This window comes from Canis lupus, chromosome 18 (assembly GCF_011100685.1).
Source record: "Canis lupus familiaris isolate Mischka breed German Shepherd chromosome 18, alternate assembly UU_Cfam_GSD_1.0, whole genome shotgun sequence".
Lineage (NCBI taxonomy): Eukaryota > Metazoa > Chordata > Mammalia > Carnivora > Canidae > Canis > Canis lupus.
Window position 1 is genome coordinate 48,476,218 of NC_049239.1, and position 26,872 is coordinate 48,503,089.

The window sequence follows — 26,872 nt, forward strand, 5'->3', positions numbered from 1 at the left end:
CTGCAAATTTTTTATTTTAAACTCTTAGATGAAATTAGCCACGCTATGCTACTCCACAGAAAGTAAACCTATACATCTACACTCATAGAAAGAGTCTCTTCCTGGGGCGGTGGGGGGGGGGGGGGGGTGGTGGCAGGCGGGCGGGAGACGGGAGACTGTCTACAAAGGACAGTGTACAGTGAGTGACAGGAGGGCCGCCAGACAAAGTATCCTGCCCTTGTGTTTGTAAACATGATTAGATTCTCATAAATCACTGCACATGCAGAAACATTTGTCAGAAATGAGTATACGTCTACATGTTTTTACAGCATGACCCTTGATGACCCAAGTGTGAACAAGTTCCACTCTCACTATGTATGTGCCTGACCACTGGTGTTTAACAGCACATAACCCTCCTGGAAGCAGGAGGTCAGAAAACTAGAAGATGCTCCCTTAGTGGAGCCGACAGGAGAGGCCCACATCACTGTACGTGAATGAGCAGCACAAAAGACAGCGACATTTACCTGCTTACGTGTGCACCAGAACGAAACATGAGCGTGACGAAGAATATACCCTGCAGAGGGGGGCGTGCACACACCAGCGCCTGTGATGGGGCTGCGCAGGGCACCCCCGGGGAGAGGGGATCCTACCACCCATCAGGGAGGCAGCCCATCACAGGCTTGGAGCATGGTTCTGTCTCGTCACTACTTATATAAAAATCCAAAGGTTCAAACTATGTGGGAGAGAAAGGACACAATGGGCAATGGTGATGCCAAATATGCCACACTCAGCTTGGTGACAGCGCGATGACATCTACTGTCACTCACTTCACGAACATCCCGCTGCAGTTTTGTGTTCACTTCCTCAGACTTGATGAGGTCCTTCCTGGCAGTGTCCAGGTCCTCCTCCAGCTCTGCCACATGACTGGAGAGGGCGACCAGGCGCTCCTTCATCTGGCTCTGCTCCTTTGATTGCTTATCAATGATTTCCTGGAGCTCGATGACTTTGGCAAGGTCTTCCTCATGGCTTAGAGAACCATCAGAAGATCTCTGGTGGGGGAAAAATCCTTAAATAGCCTTGTTTGGTGAGCTAGGGAACAGAGCACTTCCGGGAAGGAGTCAAGTCCCATGATCTATGCCGGCTGTCGGCTCCCACCACTTTCAGGAGTGTGCAGCCACCACAGCACCTTCCCCACAGCTCTGCCAATGTTTCTGTGAGTGCCCCCACATCCATGGGTGGGAGACATCAGGAAAGGGCAGAGGGAAAGCCTAAGGACTTGCCTTTCCATTCGTGCTCGGTGTATTTTCTTGCTCGTGGTTTACGTCAAGCACTCCATCTGTTAGTGTTTTTTTCTGATTATTTTGTTCTTTGAGAATCATTAGCTAAAACCAAAGAATGGAATATGAGGGTGAGGAGATAAAGAGAAATGTCTCTCAGAAAGACGCAACTATAAACTGTAAACACAAGACAGGGAAGTATACACGTCGATGCCGTCCAGCCTGAATACAACTAGGTCACAACAGCTAGATCAGTGCTATCAACTGGATGATGGGAACATAAAGGACTGTGCGACCTGGCAGTAAGACCCCAGTGCGTTGGTCACTGGAGTGACCTGGAGGGTGGCTCACTGGTCAGAAAGACCAGTGATGCCTGATGGCTGGCACTGTAGGCTTCATACTCTTTACAAAAACAAGGGATAAAAATCAGAACCCCTCAAATGAAATCCTCTGGTGATTTACAGAGCTTACCTCTTTGTGAGTGGCTCCCAGTTCTTCTTCTAACAAACTACACCTTTCCAGTGCAACTCGGAGCCGCTCCCTCACCTGGAGACACAGGGGTTGAGTGTTTGTTTAGTTGCTTCTTAATGTACAGTCACCCTCGGGTCCCATTAGTGTAAGGTAACATGACAGAATGGCTTCAACGTCTCTCACTGATGTTAATGTCAAGAAAACTGGCTTGTTGGGGCACCTGGGTGGCTCAGTCGGTGAAGCATCTGTCTTTGGCTCAGGTCATGATCTCAGAGTCCTGGGATTGAGCCCTGCTCTGGGCTCCCTGTTCAGTGCGCAGTCTGTTTCTCCCTCTCCCTCTGCTCTCCCTCCCCACATACTTGCTCGCTCACTCTCTCAAATAAATAAACAATTTTTTAAAAAACTTAACAGCTTTAAATTTTAATTCAGAAGAGTCTTCCCCTAAGTAAGTTACATTACCCAATCCTTAAGGCAAATCAATATACATAATACAATAAAGCTTAAGACATTTACACCAACTGCTCCTTTTTAACCATACAGAAGTGTGTCTTCTTGCAGAAAAAATGTTTACAGGAACTCGAGAAGCTAAAAGTGAACCACAGTCACATAAACACATGGTGCATGCCTGCTAACACATCACATGTGCACACCCAGAACTGCTGTGGCTGAAGGCACCTTTTCATCCAGGGCTTTGTGGTGCTCAAACAAGGACTTCAGAGCTTTGAGCACCTCCACTTCGCTGGACACACCCGCTGGGGATTGCGCCTGTCGCTTCACCACTGTCATCCGCAGAGACCTCTCGTGCCTGGACACTAGGCACTCCAAATGCTCAAGCAGCAGCTGGCGAGACAGGCCAAGGCAAAACCATGTTCAAAGAGCGTTTAAATTTCATACCTCAATTTGGGGCAAAACGTTTTAATCGCATGGTAGACCAGGTTTGAATCTCTTCAATTCAGTGTAACATTAGAGAGCCACCCTCCTTGAATGAGTTAAAATAGCATTAATTCCTGGCAGGAATCAGACAAGGTGTGAGAACGCTGAGCTCCTTAGTCAGGGTTGACTCCACGGGAAATGTCAACAAGGTGTCTAAAAGCAGATGGAGCGGATGGCACCCTGCTCCTTGGACGACCCCCAGTGTTCCAGCATGAGGAGGCACCTACTCACTCACCCTGGTGTTGTTTCTTTCTGCCTTCAGTTCTGCGATCTCTTCCTCTCTCTCCAGGAGCTGCTCCCTGCAGACGTTCAGCTCCTTAGTCAGTGCTGCAAACTCCTGGGGGCGGGGGGGGGAGGAGGGAGTACAATATAAACAGAGGGAGACAGGGGGGGTCTTTAGCCTCCATGGTCCTCCCCAGACCACACAGACGGCCCTGCCACCACATTCAACCACCGCTCCAGAGCCCCTCACACACAGACCCCCTCCTCACGACCCACCTGAGCCCCAGGTGTTTTTCTAAGCAAGGGGCCTGACATCCAAGGGGACACATTTTCAGGGGCCTTGCAAATATGCAACTCAGAATCTCTGCTGAGCAGGGAACACCAGATCAAGAAGGTCCCCGCCCACCCCCAGCCTCCTGCCTAAGCCAGCTCCTGCCTGTGAGGACCACAGGGCTTAGAGCAGCCCTGGCAAGAGGCTGATAGCACCCAAAAGCTGGTCTGTTAGCCCAAATAACTTGCCCAACATCAACCATATAAAATGGACTTTTCACAAATGTTGGTAGGCCTCTTGAGGAAAGGGACAGCTGAAGATTTCTTTCTGTAGTCAAAGAACATTCCAGAGGAAGTGACACTGTGACGCCAGGGCCCCCCCACCCTGCTGTGTGGTCGCTCTCCCCGCAATACTGGACACTGCGCTGGGACATGACACATGGGCAGGGTCCGAAGAAGTGGACACACATTCTGGTCAGTTTTTCAACAAGCAAAACTCCTCTGAAATAAGTAACATCTTCTGCCAATGAATCTCAGTATTTTAAGAGTTTTCTCCTTAAAGGACAAAGAAGGAGATAAAGATTCACTTAATCTGAAATTCAAAATACAGAAAGTGGTTGACTTAAGCAATTCTAAAAATCAATTTACAAACAAGTGGCTACTTAAAGTTCACTCATAAATTAACCCTATGCAACTCAAAAGGAACTTGACCACAGAATGTACAGCATTCCTGCAACTGGACTTCACAGGCTGGCCCACAGAAGCCTACTGAGCCATGACACAGAGCTGAAACAGAGCTGACCCATGAACAATACAGGCTTGAATTGTGCAGGTCCAGTTCTATCTGGATTTTTTCAATAAATACGCTGGAAAATTTCCTGGAGATTTGCAACATTTTGAAAAAACTGGCAGATGAATGGAGTAGTCTAGGAATGTCAAAAAAAGTAAGAAAAAAGGCATGTCATGAATGCACAAAATATATATAGGTACTAGCCTATTTTATCATTTGCTGCCATAAAACATACAAATCTAATATAAAAAGTTAAAATTTATCAAAATATATACATGCAAACACAGACCCATACATGGTGCCATTTGCAGCCAATAGAAACGTAAACAAATGTGAAGATGCAGTATTAAATTATACTGCACAAAATTACCTGTGGTACATGCTGTACTACTGTGACAATTTTGTGCCACCTCCTTTTGCTATTGCGGTGTACTCAAATGTGGCAAGAATCCACTAAAAACACTGTGGTGCTAATCATTTCCCGTAAGCAGTTCCTATCTCCAGTAAACCATGTATCTACAGTAAAAAGTGATTTCTTGCAGTTCTTACATATTTTCTGTTGTGTTTACTGCAACACTGTAAACCCTGAATAACACCTTGGGACCCTTATGAAGTGCCACTCACTAGGCTGCTGGGAGCATTCCCAAGAAGCAGAAAAAAGTCAAGGCATTCCAAGAACAAGGTGAACTGTTTGTCATGGACCGTAGAGTGAGGTCTGCAGCTGCACCTGCCCACGATCTCAAGACAAATGAATCCAGGTGAGGACCATGATACAAAAAGAAAGGAAATTCATGAAGTTGTCATTGCAGCTATACTGGCAGACACAAAAACCTTGCACTTCTTGTGAGTTACCTTTCGTCTCGTGTTGAAGATGCAGCCTTTATGTGGATGCAGGATGGCTATAGAAAGGTATACCTACTGACTCCAGTATGAATATTAAAAAAAGGGGAAGTCATTACATGACATCTTAAAGCCAAAGGAGAGTGACAGATCTAAAGCTGGAGAATTTCAATGCCAGCGAAAGATGGTTTGGTAATTTTAGAAAGAAGTTTGGCTTTAAAACATGTTGAGGTAACAGGAGAAGCAGCTTCTGTCACCAAGAGGAAGCAGACGATCCCCTAGACACCACTGAGAGAATCACCGGGATGCTGGAACCAACATAACACTGCACCAAATATACTTCAACCGAGAAGAGAAAAGAGTATCATTGAGGACAGGACATCTGCCTGCACAGGTTTTTCAAGCAGATTTTTTTGGGGGAAATGCCACAAAGGACATTTATTCGTGAGGAAGAAAAGTGAGTGCCAAGACCTAAGGCAGGAAGGGGTAAACTAGCTAGTAGTTGTGTGGGGCAGTTGGGTTTATGATCAGGCCAGCCGTATCTATGGAGCTAAGCCCCAGGGCTTGATGGGAAGAGACAAGCACCAGCAGTCTGTCCTTTGGATGTATAACAAGAAGGCCTGAATGAGTAGAACCTTTTTTCTGGATTAGTTCCATTGACACTTTATCCCTCAATTCAGGAAGTACCCTGACAATAAAGGACTGCCTTTTAATGTTCTTCTGATATTGGATGATATCCTGGCCACCCAGAACCCCGTGAGCTCGATACTGAACGTGTCAAAGTGGTCCATGTGCCCTGGAGCACAATGTCTCTAATGCAGGCTGTGGATCAGGGGACATGAGGACCTGCAAGGCTCATGACACACGATACTTCATGAAAAAGGATGGTCAGTGCTATGAAAGCAAACCACAACAGAGAGAACACCTGGGAAATCTGGAAGGGTCACATCACTGAAGATGCCGCTGATGTGATAGAAAATGCTGTGAAAGCCATCACACCCAGAACAATAAATTCCTGGAGAAAATTGTCCAAATGTTGCGCATGATCTCACGGGACTTACAACACAGCCAATGAGGGAAATCATGAAAGAGATGGTGGATATGGCAAAAAAAAAACCCTGGGAATGAAGGGTTTTGATAGGTGTATCTTGGAAAAATTCAAGGGCTCACAGACACCCCAGAAGAGTTAGCAGAGGAAGATGTGACGGAGACACACACACACACACACACACACACACACAGAGAGAGAGAGAGAGAGAGAGAGACAGAGACACAGGCAGAGGGAGAAGCAGGCTCCATGCAGGGAGCCTGATGTGGGACTTGATCTCGGGTCTCCAGGATCAGGCCCTGGGCTGAAGGCGGTGCTAAACCACTGAGCCACCTGGGCTGCCCTAAATAAAATCTTTAACAACAACAACAAAAAGAATTTGTCAGTGTATAGGCTAGGCTATGATGAAGCAACTGTACTGAAGACACTAGGCCACCCTAAAGCAACTGCACTGGGGCCTCCTCAGTGTGAACGTATGATCATTACACCTGTAAGTAAATATGAACCTTTCATACCACCTTCTCATTTCTGGGGTTTGGTGTTAGTAATACTATAACATCTGCAGTGCTTCATGTCACAAAAGATATTGCTGATGCAGGCACTGACAAGTCATCTTGTAAACGGACAACACACTTTGGTGTCAATGCAGCTCAGTGCTATCAATTTATTTTCCTTACAGTCTTCTTCAGATTTTCCTCTAACGTACTTCACTCTTAGAATACAGTACACAATACATATGACATAGAATGTAAGTGTTAAATGACTGTTCATGTTACCAAGAAGTTACTCAGATTTTCGATCGTGGGCAGGTGGGCATCCCTCACCTAAGCTGTTCAAGGGTCACCTGTACTCATCCACAGCAAATGAAAAGAACCAAGCAGTACTGTTATAATCAAAACAGATGAGTAAAACTGAAATATTTTCTCTTGGATGCGGTTATTTTAGGGCGACAAATGGAAGGCGGTGGGGAGGTGGGTAATTTAGAGAGACTGTGGGCGTTTTCATGGGTATCATAAGCTAATGGCCATTTTATCTAATTTCCCTTCTAAACTTGTTTCTTCTTCAAGAACCCACATCTGTGGGTGATCAGCTTCCAGCCTCACAGCATGAGAAACCTTACATACCTACTCCCCAGGAAACCTGGGAAGAATTATACATAAAAACAACTATTCAAAGTCTCCAAAACCATTCAATGGCACAAAACAAATGAAGAAACATCTATTCCCAAAAAAATCTACAAAGATTTAGTAAGAAAGACGAGTCTGCAATATGTAAACCCAAATTGAGCTCCCAACAACTTCCTCCCAGCTCAGGAAGGTGTTGATTCCGCTCCAGAGGCTGTAGCCAAGAGCATGAGGCTCCCTCACATGCCCCATGAACAAAAGAATGATATCCCCTCACCTGCCCTCCAGGAACAAGAACATGAGGCTCCCTCACACACACATACCACCACAGGAAGAAGAGCATGGGACTCACACACACACACACACACACACACACACACACACACACACACCCAGGAACAAGATCACAGGGCTCCCATGTCATCCAGCCCCCAAGTTCAAGGGCTTTCAGGGGACCTCAGCATTTCTCATTGTGCCCTAGCTGCCTGTCTGGTACAAAGGCCACATGCTGGGCTCCCTGGTTCTGCTCAGCCCCACTCAGGAAATAGAGGTTGGAACCCTGGCTGGAAGGGGCAGCCTGAGAAGCCTGGGTCCTGTTCATTTTTGCCCCTGGTCTCAGAGATGGTGGTTTCAAGGCTGGAAAGGACCCTGGGCTACTGCCCACCCTTCATCAAGTGCTCACCTTCTGGAGCAGGGGTGTCACTCAGACAAGCCTGCAGCTGTCCCTAGGCCTGGTTTAGAGATTTGGGGGAGGGAGGAAGCAAAAGAGATGGCTCCTAATCTCTTCCCAAAGGAAACGGACTTCACAGGCCAAGCTTAAACGCAGGTGCTCTGGAGAGCAGAGGTACTCCTGTAAGGCAAGTGGGCAGAGAGCCAGCCTAGAGGGCAGGCTGGCACATGTGTAGGAAAGAAGAGAAGGTGAAGGCTGCAGGAGAAGCCCTCTCAGGATCAGGACACACACCAAACACTAACTTCAGGTACAATTCCTAGGAAGGAGCCAGAATTTGACTGGTTTAGTTTGTAGAGACATTTATACCCCAGATCGTTGTTGAGAACAACGAAGCAATTGGCTGGCAACGAGGGAGCATCTCATAGCTGAGTGTAGTCTGGGAATGAGCAGGACAGCCCTATTGGGCCACTGTCACTGAGGGAGACCAAGTGAGGGAGCAAGGGGGCCTTCACTGAAATCATCTAACTATTCAATTAACTGGTTACAATGTGAAATTTATTTTAGATATATTTCACGATTCCCTGACACTCCCATGTCTTCCGGCCCCCAAGTCCACACACACACACACACACACACACACACACACACACACACACACAGCTCTCTGCAGACAAGGCTGCTCCTGCTACAGAACACAGACAACTCCGGTGTATTGCCAAGGCAGAGCTGCAAACACAAAGAAAGTATAGGAAAACAAAATAAGAATAATCCAAATGTGTCCTCAAACCTGACAAAGGTCCTGTCTGGTGCTGGGACATCTCAGAAACCCAGCAGGAAACACTGGGAAGAGGGCTTGTGGCAGGGAAGCCGTGGGGCAGGGAAGCCCCATTCTCCCAGCAGGGTCCTGCTCTTTCTTGAACTGCAGAGACCCCTTTTCTATGTGCCTAAGTAATGGGACCAAATACTCTGGTTTTCATCTCCTCTGGTAAATAACTAGCAAGCTGACCATCAGGTCATTCAATGCCTAACATTGAGAGATTTGCATCTAATCATCGAGATCTTCTATCAGAAAATACTGTTTGTGATGCAGGTGAAAGAGAACCTGACCCAAACTAGCCAAGGTGAGATCCACAAACACTCATATGGCGGGCAAATCCCAGGGGGCTGGCTGCCGGCTTGCTGGTCCAGAGCCACAGATTTTTATTTGATCACTTCACCCCCGGTGCAGCAATCTGGGTCAATTTCCTAGTTCGGTCTCTGAATTTTATCATGCTAGCTGATACCTTCCTCAATTACTAGATTCTAAATCATTTTCTGTTGTGCCCTCCTTCCCTTGTTTCACTTCTGTTTTATAATTTCTTGTTTCTCTTCAGGGATGCTAATTTCTCTTTTTAAGCATTTAAACAGACTTGCTTTGACAGTTTTGCCACACTGCAGACGGACTAAATGCATACTTGGGGAAGGTGCTGACCCTGGGAGCTGTAGAACCTGGGTTCCAGCTCAGTCTGGGGAGGATCTCTTGCTGGCACTTCCCTCCCTGCCTAGTGTCCAACAACTGCCCCTCCAAGCCTCTCAGGGTCTCAGGCCAGAACTAGGTTTTTACATGGTGACTGAGGGTTCCTGCTGCCTCTTCTTTACGGATGGTGCGGATCCAGGGTGAGTCACCGGGGGACAGTATAGCCCAGCCCAGGCATGGCTCCCCATCCTCCTGAGGCCCACAACTTCCTATAAAGCCCCAGTGTGCCAGGGACAGTGACCTTATGTAGGGAAGCTTCATCTAAATCCAGCTCCAAACAGTGAGTCTGATTTTAGTTCTAATTCCTCTGGACACGTTAGTCCCTGTTACCCCACCTTGCAGGAGCCAAGTTTCCTACTGCTGCAGCAGGCTTGGTGCTTGGAGCATGGCAGGCCAGGGAACCTAGCCAACTCACACTTACCACACTGGGTTTCTATTCTGTTTCTATACTGAAGGGTATTTTTCTCTTGTGGGGGCCTGGCTATTTTGGTTTATTTGTTTCTCTACTTAAATTTTACCTCTGGACTGCTGTTTGGAGACGAGCTATGTCAAAGCGTGAGTTTATGCTGCCATCCTGACTGGAAGTTTCAGTTCACTCCAGAGACAACTGCACACCCACTCCAGCTAAACACCAGACAGGCGAGCCTGGCCCCTCCTCAGATCAGGGAGCTGCCGCAGGACACACAAATCAGCTAGCAGAAACCCCAGTGTGGTCAGTGCTCCAAGGGAGAAAGACTCAGGCTACCATGGGGCCAGGGCGGAGATCATCTATAATGGGAGGCCAGACATGCTGCTCCTAAGGTCTGAGGAAGGAGAGGTGCTGCAGCTGAATTCAGAAGAGGAAACAGTGATCTGGTAGGTGCACAAAAGCATGAAGGCACCTGGTAGAGGAGAAGGGCATTGGTGGGCTGTGGCCTGGGCAGTGTGCAGGAAGGGGTGAGGGTAGCTGGGCGTGGCCAGAGGCTGGACTGAAGGCCCCGGCACATTACAGTGAGAAGTCTGGATTTTATCCCCAAGGCTCAAGGAGTCATCCATCTATGGACTTGGAGGTGCCTGACACAAAGGGCATGCTCAGAAGGGTTTGCTGAGTCAACAGAAGCCCCTGGGAGCAGTGCTTACAGCGGAGCCGGAGGAACAGGTGAGAGGCCAGCTCAGAACCCACAGCTGGAGAACTGTCATGACCCAGGAGACACGAGGGTCTGAATCAAGATCCGTGTTAGCCTGAGACCAAGAGAGAATGCTCAGAATGGAACACATGTAACCAACATACCACTTGCTGTGCCCTTCATCACTTTTAAAGGATCCCCTGTATGGGAGAGGGGGGCAGGAGTCAGGAGACCAGTCAGGAGCTGCCATGATGCAGGCAGGCTGGGCCGTAGGAGGTGGGCAGGTTCCCGACAGGTTTTACTTAGCGCCATTTAACAGATCTGAGAGAGCAAGGCCCAGGACGACTCCAAGGGTTCTGTCAGGAGCGACTGAAGGACGGAGTCAGCATTTTCTGAGAAAGGAGGGACTCTGGGCAGAGCATGTCTGGAAGGGAATTCTAACAGTTCAGTCTGGGATGTGCTCCGTGTGGGATATTATAGGATAGTCAGAGGCAGTAATCAAGTGGGGAGCGCGGCTCCCAGCCCAGACTTCTTGGAAATGTCAGCAGAGGTGGAAGAGCAATCTCATTTCAAGAAAATCACAAGGCACTGAGTGCTGCAGATAAGAAGAGGTGAGGTTCAAGCGTGTGCCTATTCGACACCGAACAGTTGGGGAATGAGGAACAAAGTGGGAGTGGTCAGCAAGCAGGAGGAAAGCAGGAAGGGACCATCTCGGGAGTCAAATGCTCCCAGGAGGACAGTCACCCGGGTCAGCTGATGCTGGCAGACAAGTCAGCTGACTGATCACTGAGAGGGGGGCCATGGGCATAGCAGTTCTGGAGCAGCAGTGGCTGCTGGAGGCCTGGCTGTCCAGCAGAGCATGGGAGGAGGAGCAACAAGCCATGCACAAGGAGAAGAGAAAGAGGAACATCCAGGATGGAGAAACACCCTCTATGCTGAGCCAGATGCCTGCACACTGGTGGGGAGAACCCAGGGCAGAGGGGACTGACCGACTGACCACTTGGAGCAGCTGAGAGCAGAGCCCTGGGGCGGCACAGCGGGCGGCCTGTGCTGAGGGCACACAGCTCATCCACTGGGAGAGGAAAGGCTATCCAGAGTGGGGCACAGACCCAGACCAATCGGGAGACATGTGGCAGGTATTTATGGGAGTCCTCCTCTGATTTCTCCCAGCCTCACCAGAAGTGAAATGCAAACAGCTCTGCATGGAGCCTAAAGATGGGTGAGGAGTACTGGGGAGGAGGAGAGCTGCCCTATGTGAGAGGGGCCCAGGCCACTAGCCATGGATGTGCACGGGGAAGGCACAGCATGGATGGAACAGCATTCTGCCCACCGAGGACAATGAAATAAACGCAGTGAGGGGTGACCAGGCTGTGGTGAAAATGCGCTGTTGGATTTCAGGTGGTGAAGAAAGGGGAGCCATGAGAAAAGCAAAGGGCCACAACATAGATACCCTGGTAGGGGTATCTGTAGGTCCAGGAGGGTTGGGTATTAGTGTTTTATTTTTAAGTCTTACTTTCTATTATAAACAAATCTCATTGGCTTTAAAAGAAAAACTATTCAAAACATAACAAGTGGACATCAGGAACTTGGAAGGAATAAGATGATGCTCCAAAATTCCAGTAAGCTCCAGCTGCAAGGAGCTGGCCACTGCAAAGTCTCCCAGGTCACTCCTGTGTCCTCCCCTAACTAGGAGGAGCTTGGTCAGTCCCACACCCCCAAGCTGGGAGGAGTCGATCACTCCCATGTCTCCCAGTTAGGAGGATCCCGTTACCGCACAGCCTCCTGGATCATGGCAAGGGGTTCCTGGCAATGGATGGATCACTGCCTTGCCCCATCTGCACTCAGCTACAAGCCCCTCACTCCACCCCTCATCGGCTCACTTTTCTTGTAATTCTTCCATCATCAAAGCAAGTCTGAGTCTAAAGTCCCTTACGTTTTTCATAAAGCCCAAGCTATCTCTGTTCATCTATGAAGAGAATATATTTACTTCCCATCATTTTGGTTAAATAGAAGTATTTCTTCAATAAATTCAACAGCCCAAACCATTCTGATACACTGCTTTGGCTATGATAGAAGATGAATTTCTAAAACTTGACAATTATGCTTATTCCTTAAAGAAAAACTGTTCTCTTTGGACAAAAGAATTCAAGTGAAAAAGAAAAAAACAAATTTAAACTTATGAGTTCAGATAAACATTCGACAGGAAATTCCAAAGTTTAAGATTCCAAGGCATGTTCACGAATGTGCACTGTGTTTGTATTCTTGCTGCAGAGAAAACTGAATGCAGTGGAACCAGCCCCAAATACGTGCAATGAGGGACCAACCAGGTCAGCACTGAAGAGCCAGCACAACTATACTTTCTCTTCTTTAGATAAAAAATGTTTAAGAAACACGGTAAGCCAAACATACTAGTAGTGACATTCTATTTACTGTAATCAAAGTTTGAAGTACTTTTTGAAACTGAATAGATACAACAATCACTGGCATATTCTCATTTTAATAAAACATAAGTCTGAACAGAGCAGATTTGTGTTTCTGTTTGATATTCCTAGGACTTAGAACAAGAAAAGCAATACTTAACCATTAAAATCAGTTTTAAGAACTCAGTTTCACATAGTGCTTGAAATGGTTGATATTTATCATTTCTGGACAAGAGGCTCAGATCTGGGTAACAGGTTCAGACCATACAAACCAGGCACTATTGATTAAAATCCACACTCGGGCCAATTTTAAATTAAGTCCCATGGCTCTGATGCAACACTCAGCTCCCAAAGTGACGAACACAATTGTCCCAGTGGTTCCAGCAGGAGGACTCTGGGTGGAAAGCAGGCGTGGTGCCTTGCCCCACCCCACAAGGTTCTGACCCCTCCCTTCTCCTGCCCTGGTCCCCTGATCACCCCGGGGTTACATTTCCACAGCTTTTGGTTTTGATAATCTCTATCATTGGCTCCATTTAATTTCTTACTGACTTTTTACTATTCTGCTAACCTGCTGAAACAGGAATAAAGCTTCACAGAAGGCAGATAACATATGCCCTCTCCGTGTAGGGACACAGAGTGCCACAGACAGAAACAGACTCTAGCTTTCAGCAAACAGAAAGAACACCTGAAAAACTGACTTGCTGAATGGGCTTGGATTACTTCCTGTCAGTAGAAGTTATGTGTCTCAGCCTGAGGTTTAAAAGCATGCCAAATTTTGAAAAGAAAACTGGAAGTTTATATACCAAAATGAATGAGCACATCATTAAGTTCTGAAGCCCCAGTGTCTTGATTAAAAGTATGCTCAGAAAGGTCATGTATAGGGGCACCCTGGTGGCTCAGTTGGTTGAGCATCCAACCCTTGATTTTGGCTCAGGTCATGAACTCAACTCAGGGTCACGAGACCGAGCCCTGAGTCAGGCTCCATGCTCAGTGGGGAGTCTGCTTCTCCTTATTCCTCTGCCCCTTCTCTTGCTCACTCTCTCTCTCTAAAATAAATCTTAAAAAAAAGGAAGGTCATGCACAGCTATCTATGGATATGTTAATATAACTCACTCATAGGAGGAGATGGTGGGGGACATCCAGAGAAAACAGCACACCTATCCAAAGGGTCTCTGGACTTACTGACAGCTGCTGTGAATGCAGTGGCTCTGGGTTTTCAAACACTGACTAGTATTTGTAAGCATCAAAGTAAAATTCATAAACTGTTAAGAAATTTCAATATATATAATTTATTTTTCTTGTCACTTTCGTTAAGCAACTGACACTGACAAAATGTGTGCTCACACTGAGTATTTAGAGATAAAATAACCAAGATTGTATAATCTGAATCCAAAAATATATGGTGCAGGGCAGTATTTCAAGGTGATCTTCCTTTGCGTAAAAGCAAACACACACCCGTACTCTCTCTGGGTGCACATGAGACAGAATGCAGGCAGACACCCACCAAACAGCTAATGAAGGATACTCACTGTAGCTGGGAAAGACGGCTGGAAATGAGCCTCTCAGTCTATACTCCTTTTAAATTCAATTCTAAGTATGCATTTTCTTTGTATTTTAAAAAAATATACCAATCCTCCTTTCCTTGTTCTTCCTAAAGATGTCAAAACTACAGGACACTAGCATGATGCTCACAGCCTGTTGTGGACACACAGCTTTCCCCTGAAGTCACCAATTCTTTTTCCTGTTCTCTCACCAGTCACTGAGACCCCAGCAATGTCTTCATCTTTGCTGATCCCAGGCCCGTTTCAGGACACCCCCCAACACTCTGCCTGATCGGGGAGCCCCTGGCCTCCTCTCTCCCACTCTCTCCACCTCATCCTGTTCCCATGCTCTCTGCTCATCCCTTACCTGCTGATGCTCCCACAGCTCCTCTGAGGTCCCCTGCCCTCCATACACACTGTGCCTGCCTGATCTCAAAAGCTCCATGGCAGATGTCTGTTTATAAACGGCCTCTGGGCCACAATGAGGGTAGCTGGGGGAGCTGGTCACAGGAAGACTGGCCGATTCATAGGTCTGAGGCAGAGGAGTCAATAATGTATAAAGGAGCAGCACAGGACAAAATGTGTTCAGGGAACTATGGATGAGGTAGGACCATACGTTGTGCATGAGGCACAAAGTGATAAGGAGGGTGGAGAGAGAAGTAGAGGAGGAGTTGCAGAGCTGACTCCCAGAATCAGCCTTCCAGACGAAGGAGACATGGTGGCCTAGGCAAAGGAGGAGGCAGCAGAGACATTTCAGAAGATACTGGTGTGAAGTAGAGTTAGCAGTACCCAGCAGTCAGTTAACATGGGCGAGAGGAAGGCAGTGTGTACCCAGGTATCTGGCTTGGACAACGCTGGATCCTGTGCCTGGTCATTAGGCCAGCATTAGGCCCTGGGCCTGGTCTTGTCTTCCCGAACTAGTCTTTGCTGAATACTGAGACGCCACTGCTACCAATGGCAGCTGGAACTTGTTCTGTCAAAAAAGTGAGTGTGATTTTCATTTGGAGAAGAAAAACAAAATATAGGGGCGCTGGGGTGGCTGTTGGTTAAGTGTCTGCCTTAGGCTCAGGTCATGATCTCAAGGTCCTAGGATCAAGCCCCAAGTCAGGTTCCCTGCTCAGTAAGGAATCTGTTTCTCCCTCTTCCTCTGCTGTTCCCCCTGCTTGTGCTCTCTCTCTCTCTCAAATAAAATCTGAAAGAAAGATTGAGAGAAAGAGAGAGAGAGAGAGAGAGAGAGAAAAGCAAAACAAAATACAAACCACCACCGTAGTGGTTTTTCAAATTTGTGGACTGACTGGGTTAAAAACACACTGTATCAAATGTTAACAGCAGCTTTAACCAAAATTGCTGAAACCCGGAGGCAACCGAGATATCCTTCTGCAGGTAGAAGGATGAAGAAGCTGTGGGACATCCAGACGATGGAGTAGTATTCGGTGAAGAGAAATGAGCTGTCGAGCCAGAAAAGACATGGAGGAACCTAAAATGCACCTTACTAAGTGAAAGAAATAATCCTACAGTAAGCCTCCATACTGTAGGATTCCAACTCTATGACATTCTGGAAAAGGCAACACTATGGAGACAGTGAAGAGATCAGGGACGACCATGGGTCAGGAAGAATGAATGGGAGGAGCCCAAGGATTTTTAGGGCAGTGAAACTATCCTGTATGACTCTGTAATGGTCTACACCCACAGAATGTGCACTACCTAAGAGTGCACCCCAGAGTAAACTATTGACTGTGGGTGATGATAACATGTCTTGTCCGTGTACATTCACAACTGTGACAGGTGGGGCACCCTGCTGGGGATTTGCACAGTTGGGGGGGGCTAGAAGGGGGAAGGGGCATATGGGCAATCTTTGTACCTTCCCCTCAATTTTGCTGTGAACCTAAAGCTGCTCCAAAAAAGTCTGTTTAAGAACTAATAACATGTGCCTGTTTTTCTACCTTTGGCCTAGCAACTAGGGAGGGTGCATGCTGCAGTCACTAATTCCAAACAGCCTTCGTGTAAGGCCTAACTTGAAAATCTTGCTGGAGTCAGTTCACTGGCTACAGAGGCAATGCCGGGCGGTGAGAACATAAACATACCTGCCAGCTCATCTGGCTTGCCTGCACTTAAATTTGATCATGTTCAATAACCTGTCTGGCTTTTTTCACTCAGCAGTACACTTTCCAGGTTTGCCCATGATGCAGTGTGTGTCAGTGCTCCATTCATGTTTATGGCTGTGTGGACAGAGAACATTTGCTCATCCCTTCGCCTGCTGAAGGACATCTAGGTCCCTTCCACTTTCTAGCTGTCATGTAGAACACTGACTGCTGTGAACCCTCTTGTATGAGGTTTTATGTGGACTTAAGCTTTCTTTCCTCTCGGTTGCACCTAGGAGGAGAGACATCTCCTCACAAGGTAACTGAGTGCATTCTCCATTTCTGTCTTGGACTTCCAGCTGTATAAGCCACTGCTCCTTTCTTCTTTGGAAGGCATGTCTTTTTTTTTTTTTTTTTTAAGATTTTATTTATTTATTCATGAGAGACACACAGAGAGAGGCAGAGACATATACAGAGGGGAAGCAGGCTCCCTGTAGGGAGCCCAATGCAGGACTTGATCCCAGGACCCTGGAATCACACCCTGAGCTGAAGGCAGACACTCAACCACTGAGCCACCCAGGTGCCCTGGAAGGCAGGTCTTTTAGGCAAAAGGTGCTATCTCCTCACGGGCAGTAGGTATAAGTCTTGCTTCACATATTTTAATCTTTCTGCTAAAGAGCAAACCAAACTATTTTTGGTTGTTAGCATTTCTATATTTGAACACAAAAAAATTTCTTATATTAGGACGATTTGAAATATGAATGCACACATGTAGTACTATAAATGTATTCTTCATGTATTTTAGAAACAAGTATATAACATTAGTGAATTATTCATGAGCAAAAACATTACAATTACATTTTAAAAACTGAGCAGGGGGGTGGCGGGAATCAAATCCATGAAATAAAAAAGCTAGCACAGAAATCCTTCATTCAAATAGGAATGAGCGCCTTCCGGAAATTCTAGGTAGGTTTTTTTTTTCTTTTTTAACATTACATTATTAGCTTAAAAGAGTTTCAGATAAATTAAAAACACCCAAAGAGCACCTTGGTGGCTCAGTCCATCTGACTTTAGCTCAGGTCATGATCCCAGAGTCCTGAGATCCGCTCCTGCTCAGCAGGGAGTCTGCTTCTCCCTCTGCCCCTCCCCCCACTCGTGCATGCTGGAGCTCTCTCTCTGAAATAAAATCTTTAAAAAAATTAAAAACACCCAAAAATAATAAAATGAAAACAATATGTAGTACATTAATGTCCACTATATTTATGTTATGTTTCAAACTTCCCAACAAATGAGTATGTGCTTTTTGGTCCTGCTTTTGCTCAATGGAGTATGAAATAGTTTTCAGCATCAGATATTTAATTTCATAGATCTATGCACATGCCAAGAAATTAGTTACATAAAGCAACTGTCTTTAAAGTATGAGACCAGAAATGGCCTGTCTGACCTCGACGTCTAAAGCCAAAATTAGGAACAGTATCCAAAGAGATATTTTGGTCATAATAAACTTCTGAAAGACCAGTCACAGCAGCAGCACTGGGAGGGGGCTTGGGACAGAGCTTTTTTTACACAGAGTTTTTAAAACTACTGTCTTTGGATCCAATAAGAAACAGCCACACAGAGTCTCTCTTCCAGCCCTGTCCTCTCTCCCACAAAGCAGGTGCTAAAGTTATGGGTTCCTTGCTTATTCAGGGTTTTTTTATGCATATATTCCCTTCCCCTTGCTTTTCTTCAGTTAAGGATATACATAACTGAAGATATTTTGAGTTGGTTCATAAGGATGCCCTCCTGTTTACAGCTGCTTTGATGGCATATATGAATGAATACAAAGTCTCATTTATTCTCCCCTGCTGAGGGATACCTATGTTTATGCTGTCCATTTTCTACTCTTACAACAACATAGCAACAAGTAACTCTGTTTATGTATCATTTTGAACCTGAGCTTATTCTATCTGCCAGACAAAATCTTAGAATGGCCTCTTGTGTTGGGATCCCTGGGTGGTGCAGCGGTTTGGCACCTGCCTTTGGCCCGGGGCGTGATCCTGGAGACCTGGGATCGGATCCCACGTCGGGCTCCCTGCATGGAGCCTGCTTCTCCCTCTGCCCGTGTCTCTGCCTCTCTCTCTCTCTCTCTCTCTGTGATTATCATGAATAAATAAATAAAATCTTTAAAAAAAAAAAAAAAAAGAATGGCCTCCTGTGGCCCGTCTCTCTAAAATAAATAAATAAATCTTAAAAAAAAAAAAAAAGGACAACTGCCAAAATCTTAGCTACTTTAATATATGCTACTAGGAATGTGGAATTAAACAGGCAGCTCTTACTCAGACTCAACCCTATATATTTATTAAAATAAACAGGTGAAACTGTTTATTCTAGTTGCAGGCTAAGTTTCTATATCTAATATGTTTATTTTCTATCTCCACTTACAGCACATGGATTTAAAACATCTTCAAGAGATCCTTCAACTATGTTCTCCACTCTTCTTTGCTCTGACAACAGTTGTTCACCTTTTGTTGAGCCAACTGGGAACCTTAGGACACCAAGCACCATGTGGGCATCCTCTCATGCCTACTGAGTACCCTCACTACAGGACACCAGGAGATCCTGGCCTCATGTAGCCAGGCTCTAGAACCACTAGGGTCTGCCCACAGATGCTGGACATTCCTCTCCTGGCTACAGCAGCACCATCAAAACATGGACCAAATAAATGTATGGAAGGGATGGGAAGGGCCCTTCCCCTCCTCTTCCAGTCACATGGTGTCACGGTGGCCCCCCGCGCCACTCAGGGACTGCCTTACGGTGTACACGCTAGTCGTCCGAGGAGGGTTAGTGTGTGCACAGGGTGCCTGCTATACTTAGTTAGTTAGCTATACTCCCAGCACACTGCAGGCATGCCATCAGTTCCCATAAGTACTTCAGTTCTGCGAAGAAAGCCATAACCAACTCTCCTACATGTGATCGGGCACTCTGACGTGACTTGGCGACCTTCATTAAATTAGAACATCCTAGGTGAGTGGGAATGTTCGGACACGGCCTTCCAGGCCCTCAAGGGATAGGCAGGCACAGCTGCCCAGGAAGGGCCGTAAGACAGGACCCACGTAGTGGCACCCTGAGGCTGCAGTTGATGGGATCAGGAATTCTGACCCACTGGAGCAGGCAGCAAGCACTCTGCATGTGACAGGGTCACCTAACACTGCACATGACTGCGGGGGCCCTTCTGAAAGAAGTCAAGAGATAGACCAGATAGACTCCTGGCAAGCATCCCACAGGAGTGGGAGGTGACGGCAGAAAGCCCGACCCCAGCATGTGCAGAAGGCCCAGGGCAGCCAGGCAAGCTGCCTGCTCCCCTCTCTGTCCCAGCCGCGGTTTCTGAGTCCGCCCATGGAAGACGGACTCTGCAGACACAGCGAGGCCCGGGCGCAAAACTTTAACTGTGAGGGCTTCCCAGGGACCTTCTCCTGCGACTCTGCAATGCTAGCAGCAGCGCCCCAGACCCAGCTGGCATGCTGGAGGGACAAGTGCTGAGGGGTTCAGGGCAGGAGCCCAGGTGGCGGTAACAAGCACAACTGAGCCTGAAACCAGTTTCTGTCTGACTCTCGTGTGCAGTTTTCATAAGAATGACACTGTTTCCAAGAAAGCCACATAGCTGGACGGCTGGAAATGATCAAAAAGAAGGGTTTACGGTCAAAGAAAGAAGCCTCTCTGCCGCTTGTGGCACCTGCCCCTCCACACCTGTCCCCATCCCAGCTGCACTTGGCCCACCACAATCCCCCTCAACCAGAAGTATCAGAGCACCAACTCCAGCACACGGCAGCCACTCTCCACTGAGCTCACACCTGAGTGCACACCCGCTCCCGCACGCTGTGGCCCCACGGCCTCCTGAGCATGGACTGCAACATCCCAGGCTGAGCTCAGCCACCCCTCCTGTACAGAAAGGCTCCCCAGGCTCTGCAATCCCTGCACACCACAGTGCTACAGCATGCTCAGTTTCCCCAGCGCCCCTCACTGCACCTACCTACGTCTGCTCAGGGGAAAGATCTGCTCCCCACACCCTGGCAAAGCAGCCAGCAGCCTGTTGTAGGTGTCCCAACAACAGGTACACACGGACTGAGTCAGTAATATACTACACCTTTGACAGCAGACATTACTTCTTGTCAAGCTTCTTGGACTTCCATGGTCCTGTACACTCACATCCTGCAAACCAGTCTGACAAAAGCCTCTGTTATAAACAGCTTTACTCTCTAATTTATCAAGAAGGTCTCTTGGAGTGAATCAAACATCTAGGCACAAAACTATAACTGAGGGTACCTTACTGGGGAATTTCTCTGTGGCTCTGTTAAGCTTAGTAGATAGAAATACATAAGCTTATGAATGAGCAGCCCTTTTAACCTGGACAAATAACTTACTGAACAAAATCAAGATGTCTCAAGTACTATGCCAAGTCCTTATAAGATACAAATATTCATTTTAATAACTTTATACTTGCTTAATGTTTTATGGTTTTCAAAACTGTTTCTGATCTTTTACCACATGTTATTCTCAGTCACCCTGTAAGGCACACATAATTATCTCATTTTACAAATCAGAACACAGGCCCAGGCAAGTCAGTGATGAGCAAAGGTCACTGGGTTAATAAGTGGCTTGGGATTCAGAATCTAATACAGATGTTATTTTCAGGGGATGAGAGGATGGTAGGCACCCTAACCAAGACCTCATGCAGGCCAAGTCACCCCAGCCCCGACTGTGTGTGCGGTGCTAAGGGGTTTGCTAAGGGGTTTGCACACAGACGCCTCACACTTGAGTGCCCAAGTGTTGCAGGGTTTTGTGGTCGGGTCATTTTAGCTCTCACTAAATCTGCATTTGCTACTGAAAAATCAATAGTATTCTCTAGTTTACACATGATGAAACAGTCTCAGAAGTAAAACACTGTGGCCAAGATCAAAAGGTCAGTACGCAAGAAGTGGGGGTGAGGAGGAAAGCACACTCAGTAGTGAGGGGTACAGAGGGGCCAGTTGTGATCCCCCACTATGACCCACCACCATCCTCACTCAGAAACAAATAGGTGGCCATAGACTCCAGAGAGCTCTCTGTGACTTCTTCAGCCCTTCAAGGATGACCTGGATACACAATACTTTTGCTTTTTTTTCTTTTTGAAAATCTTATTTATTTGAGAGAGAGAGATAATGAGAGACAGAACACGAGCAGTAGGGAGAGGGAGAAGCAGGCTCCCAGCTGAGCCAGGAACCCAACATGGGGTTGATCCAGGACCCTGATTCCAGGACCTTGATCCCAGGACCCTGAGATCATAACCTGAGCTGAAGGCAGACGCTTAATCAACAGCTACCCAGGAGTCCCACGCTCAATACTATTTCATCTGTGTTTTTCTTAAAACTGATGGCATTTTTAACCAATGGAGAAAAAAAATAAAAGAATACAGAGAGTAAAGGCAGCCCCGGGCATCGTATCTTATCCTCTCCACGAGGTACAACAGACCCTGAATCTCAGCATGAGTGCTCACAACAAGACTGGAGAGACAGGTGGGGAGTGCCACAGGGAAGGTGGAGAGGCACTTCCAGAGAAGGAAATGTGTAGGCCCAGGGCAGGGGGGACACGACACACAGAGAACAGACTGGTTTGGCCAGAACAAGAGGTTCTGGAGAAGAAATGGGGTGAGAAAGTTGAGTTGCAGCAGAACATGGAGCTGTGAGTGACAAATTTAAAGAGTCTGGATCTTGTCCCTGCAGCCACGGATGGACACTGCAGGGCAAGGTCTAGGTTCAGTCAGGGCAGCAGAAAGTGTGCTGGGTGGACTGGAGAAGGAAGAAGGTGCAAGCAGAGCCTTACCATATTAGCCTGAGGCACAGAGGACCCAAGCTGGGATACTGGAATACAAAAGGAACTAAAAATAACACTGGAAAAGAAAAGAGGGACAGAAATCGTGCTGTGGGGGGCCGGGGGGCTATGTAGGGTGCTGAGAGGAAGGACGAGGATCCCAGCTCTGAACAATATGACGACACGCAGCAGGGCACCTCCAGGCTGTGTGCAGAGGCCATGACAAAGGCGGGGCTGGAGTGTAGAAGGAACATCATAAACATGGGGCTGAAGGCACAGATGAAGTTTCCTCTTCCAAAAGGGAGGCTGACTTCACAAAGTGGACATATTTCCAAGGTAACAGCTACAGAAGAGAGTGTAAGGGATAATATGTATTTCCTAGTCCTGGGTGCGATACTCTTGTCAAATGAAAACAATTCTCCAAATGTCTCTGCACAGCAAGTGCTTCCTCTCCCTCAATTCTTTCCACAGAGGCCCCCTAACATGAAAACCGTGTAGGCACAGTAAGCCCACAAAGAGTAGACACAAGCACCAGGCAATCTGAGCTCCCTCTAAACGATGAGCAGGTTCTTTTAATAAAAATGTGTGTGTATATATACATTTATTCATTGTTTCAGAGAAAGTGAGCACAAGCGGGGTGAGGGAAGCAGACTCCTCACTGAGCCGGGAGCCCAACGTGAGGCTTGATCCCACGACCGAGATCCTGACCTGAAACTGAAAACTGGCAAGAAGAGAACCTCCAGGAGAACAGAGGATGAGGCACCATGGGGAGTGAAGTCGCCCCGCAGCCCTGGGAGCGGCCAGCTGAGGCCTCTGGGCCAGCTCCATGGCTGCAGCAGCCTGGGGGCAGCTTCCTCCACAGGCTGTCTTGCTGACACCTGCAGGCTCGCTGGGACACGCCTCACCTCCTGAGAGCACCTTGCCCTTAAAGCAGCAGTCCCACACGGTGACGACACAGTGACCCTGTAGTGACACACAGGGAGGACAGCGCTGGCCACTCACAATTCAGGCAACACGCACGAGCCTGTCCTCGGGAATGTGCTTTCAGCAATCTCTCAACTCACCGCCAGACCTTGTTGGGATCAGGTATTTCTATAGCTTGCACAAGAAAACCACCATGGAAAGAAATTCCTTCTGATCTGGCCGCCCCATCCTGAGCACTGCCTACTCTAGCCTTCGTGGGCCTCACTGCGTCAGGTCCTACACACCTACACCACAGAGGCAGCACTGCCATCTGCAAATCTTTCTTGTACTTTCTCCTCCAAGTGCTGTGAAGGTCATGGGGAAGGGGAGTAAAAGATAACAAAGGGCAGAGATGGAACAGAAGAGATGATAAAGGAAGAAACTCCAAACTGCCAATTCCAGTCCTTATTTGAGAAATGTCTTCTCTTTCTTCCTGCAGGCAGTTGGGGCAGAAGGGAGATGGCCACGGCACTTGTCCCTGATGCTCCCAGCCAGGGAACACATGAACACTCGCCACACGGGTAACCGCATCCTTCAGCCACATCCTTCAGCTTTACTGGCACAGCCATCAATACCATTAGTCCTGCTGATGCCACCTGTCACCAACTTGGGCACCCCAGCCTCCATGCCCTTTCCAGCCCTTCAGGAGCTGCACATGACCCAGGGCAGCTCGGAGCACCTGGCTCTGACTCACCCAGCCTCTCCTGAAGGCAGGAAGAGTGCAGGGCAGCCCCAGGCCCCCAGTTCCACACTCAGAGCCCACCTGCGAATTGGAGGGAACATGCACAGGGCGGCCATGTAGCTTTACCAGAGCCTCCCATGGCAGGACTGGGCTCTCCCACCTTCCCAGAAACACGGTCAGCTACTCAGTCCTCACAGTGCTCTCCTCTCCTCTCCATCACACTGACCCCGACTCAGCATGCTTGTTCTACTATGCTTTCTATCTTCACAACGTGGAACTTCACTCAAGGCTCTCAGTTGATGTGTCAAGTGCATCAGCACACACTGCATCTATAACAGGAGCCCACACTGTGGGCACGGGGGGAGGCAGACAATTGCATACACCGCACTTGTCCCTAGTGTGTGCACTCTCTCCCCTCCTGGTCACAGCCACCTTTGGGAATCAGGAAGAGAAGTACTTCTCATAATCAAACGTCCTTCTGTGGCTGAGGGGTGACTAGCACAACAGGGGCTCACCTTCACTGCAGTGAGGCCATCACAGGGGAACTCACGTCACCATCCCCATAGCCCACGAGGCTGTTCTGATGGCAAGGGGCAGAGGGAGAGCCTCGCCAGAGCCCGGGCTCTGAGCACAACCTTATAGATCACAGCACACGAGAGCAGTTCTGTGTGCATCGCAAATGCAGGTGTACCTGACAAAAATCCCTGCCCTTTCCCTTCCCCCAAAACCTCCACTCAAGACCAAGGCCAAGGAGGAGCAGGCCAGAAGCAGGCTGCACTCCAGGCACCCCAGCCCCATGTGCAGGGGGTGCCAGAAGCTCATGAGGCTGGTGCCCTCCCGCAGTGTAGACACCCTAGCCCAGGACCACCTCAAAGCCAGGGTAGGGGGATCCCTGGGTGGCGCAGCAGTTTAGCGCCTGCCTTTGGCCCAGGGCGCGATCCTGGAGACCCGGGATCGAATCCCACATAGGGCTCCCGGTGCATGGAGCCTGCTTCTCCCTCTGCCTATGTCTCTGCCTCTCTCTCTCTCTCTCTGTGACTATCAAAAATAAATAAAAATTAAAAAAAAAAAAAAAAGCCAGGGTAAAGCATGCGAGATGCTGAAGTCTCTCTATGCCCTTACAGTGCCCTGCCTCCCAGTATTGTTTACAGTCTGAAGTATACTTTACAGGATTGCGGAGAGGCTCCAGTGAGGTGATCCCTATCCAGAGGCTTCAAGGCCATCAAAGTGGGCTATCATCCCACTGAATCTCCCAGACACCCATTTACCCGGCCCTTGGACAGTGCCTGGCACGTGGCAGATACTCATAAATGTCTGCTAAATAAAAATGAAGCTGGCACCTGGGTGGCTCAGTCGGTGAAGTGCCTGCCTTCGGCTCAGGTTATAATCCCAGAGTCCCAGGATTGAGCCCCAGAGCCCCCATATGGGGCTCCCTGCTGGGCAGGCATTCTGTTTCTGTTCCTCCCCCCTTGCTCCTTCTCTCTCTCCCCCTCATGCTCTCTTAAATAATCATAAAAAAGTAAAAAAAATAAAATAAAAATAAAAAGCTGTTGCCTCTCCAGTACTGATAAGGACACTGGAGGTTTGGGGATGAGGTAATGAGGGAAAGACTGCACGTGAGTCCTGGGCTCTGCTGAACACACTGCTGAGCCACCCTGAGCTCACAATGTGTGGGGGGAACATGTGGGATCAGCCCGCAGACTCAGGCCACACTGAAAGAGATCGGTGGTGCGAACTTGCATGCCTGCTTTCAACTGTCTGCTTAAGGAGAGAGATGCACTTGCTCCTCTAAAATGCCACCCAACAGCAGGAAGACTGGAATGCCAGCTTGCCCATAGCCTCCCTGCAGTGCGTGTGGGCGGTGAGGTAAGGGGGCGGAGCCATGGACAGCAGGGGAAACTGCAGTTTCTCAACCTTTCCCATCCACAGATGTCACCAATGAAGCCCTTTGCAGCACATCAGACTGCTCAAATTACACTGAGACTCATCAAAACCATCTTCCTTCCTTGCCATTTTTCTATTTCAGGGCACACAGGATACCATGACCTGATCTGTCATCCACGTTTCCCCATAAAGTATTTTGCAGACAGGGAAGAGTGTGCCCTAGCTTCGTAACAGCACCTTAAGATTTCAAGAGAGATCAATGGCTCAGAAATATTGATGATCCTCAAGGAGAACCTTAACTTTCTTCTTGCACACGATTTGCGAAATCAATTTTTATATTACTGTTGGCAAAAGTTTCAAACTACATAAGCAGGAGGGATAATTAGCCCATTTGCAAAGCAGAAAAACTTGGAAATGCAAGATATATTTCAAGCTCCCAAATTTATTTTCAGAGCAAAATGACATTTCCTCCTCAGAATAAGAATGAGACCCTGACAGCCAGAGTAAAAACTCCATGGGTGGACCTTGCCTGCCAAGTGAACCACAATCCCAGTCTGCAGAATTCAGCCAAGAGCTTGCTTCTAGCTACAGGGGGAAAAAACCTACAAAGTGGAAACATTCTGTCCACATCTCTAAATGAGCATTAGCAAGTGCCAACAAAGCTTTAGCTGTGCCTCATTTCTGAGGGTGAAACGGGCACAATTACTAATGGCTCCAAGAGAACAGGCAAAACCCAGGACTAGCTCATGCAAACCAGGTTATGTGGCACCCCACCAGTTAGAAGTGGGTGACTCAGGGACAGGGGGATCAAGACTCCTGAGACCACCTGTTTCTATAGTCCTGTTAAACCATGTAAATGCTTTAGGTATTTGAAAACAACTTAAAAAAAAAATTCAAGCCCTAAAATTAGAAATAAGCAGAAACAAATTAACCTAATGGTATATCAAATTTTGTACGGTTATGTGACCAATCACATTGCTTTAGAATCCGTTATTCTAACTATATAATTTTAAAACATATTTATTCCTTTTTTTTTAAATTTTTTTTTCAATTTTTATTTATTTATGATAGTCACAGAGAGAGAGAGAGAGAGGCAGAGACACAGACAGAGGGAGAAGCAGGTTCCATGCACCGGGAGCCCGACGTGGGATTCGATCCCGGGTCTCCAGGATCGCGCCCTGGGCCAAAGGCAGGCGCCAAACCGCTGCGCCACCCAGGGATCCCTA

At 47.7% G+C, this 26,872-nt stretch overlaps 1 protein-coding gene across 10 annotated transcripts in view; it reads right to left on the bottom strand.

Moving 5' to 3' along the window:
* PPFIA1 (PTPRF interacting protein alpha 1) overlaps positions 1–26,872 on the bottom strand; it is an 85,619-nt gene that overhangs the window by 45,659 nt on the left and 13,088 nt on the right. For all 10 annotated transcript variants that reach the window (XM_038563639.1, XM_038563640.1, XM_038563638.1 and 7 more), the window contains exons 3-7: positions 2,896–2,997; positions 2,403–2,567; positions 1,728–1,802; positions 1,260–1,361; positions 807–1,028 (exon numbers count right to left, since the gene is read on the bottom strand). In XM_038563639.1, the coding sequence (XP_038419567.1) occupies positions 807–1,028; positions 1,260–1,361; positions 1,728–1,802; positions 2,403–2,567; positions 2,896–2,997 (666 nt within the window). The remainder of the gene's footprint in view (positions 1–806; positions 1,029–1,259; positions 1,362–1,727; positions 1,803–2,402; positions 2,568–2,895; positions 2,998–26,872) is intronic.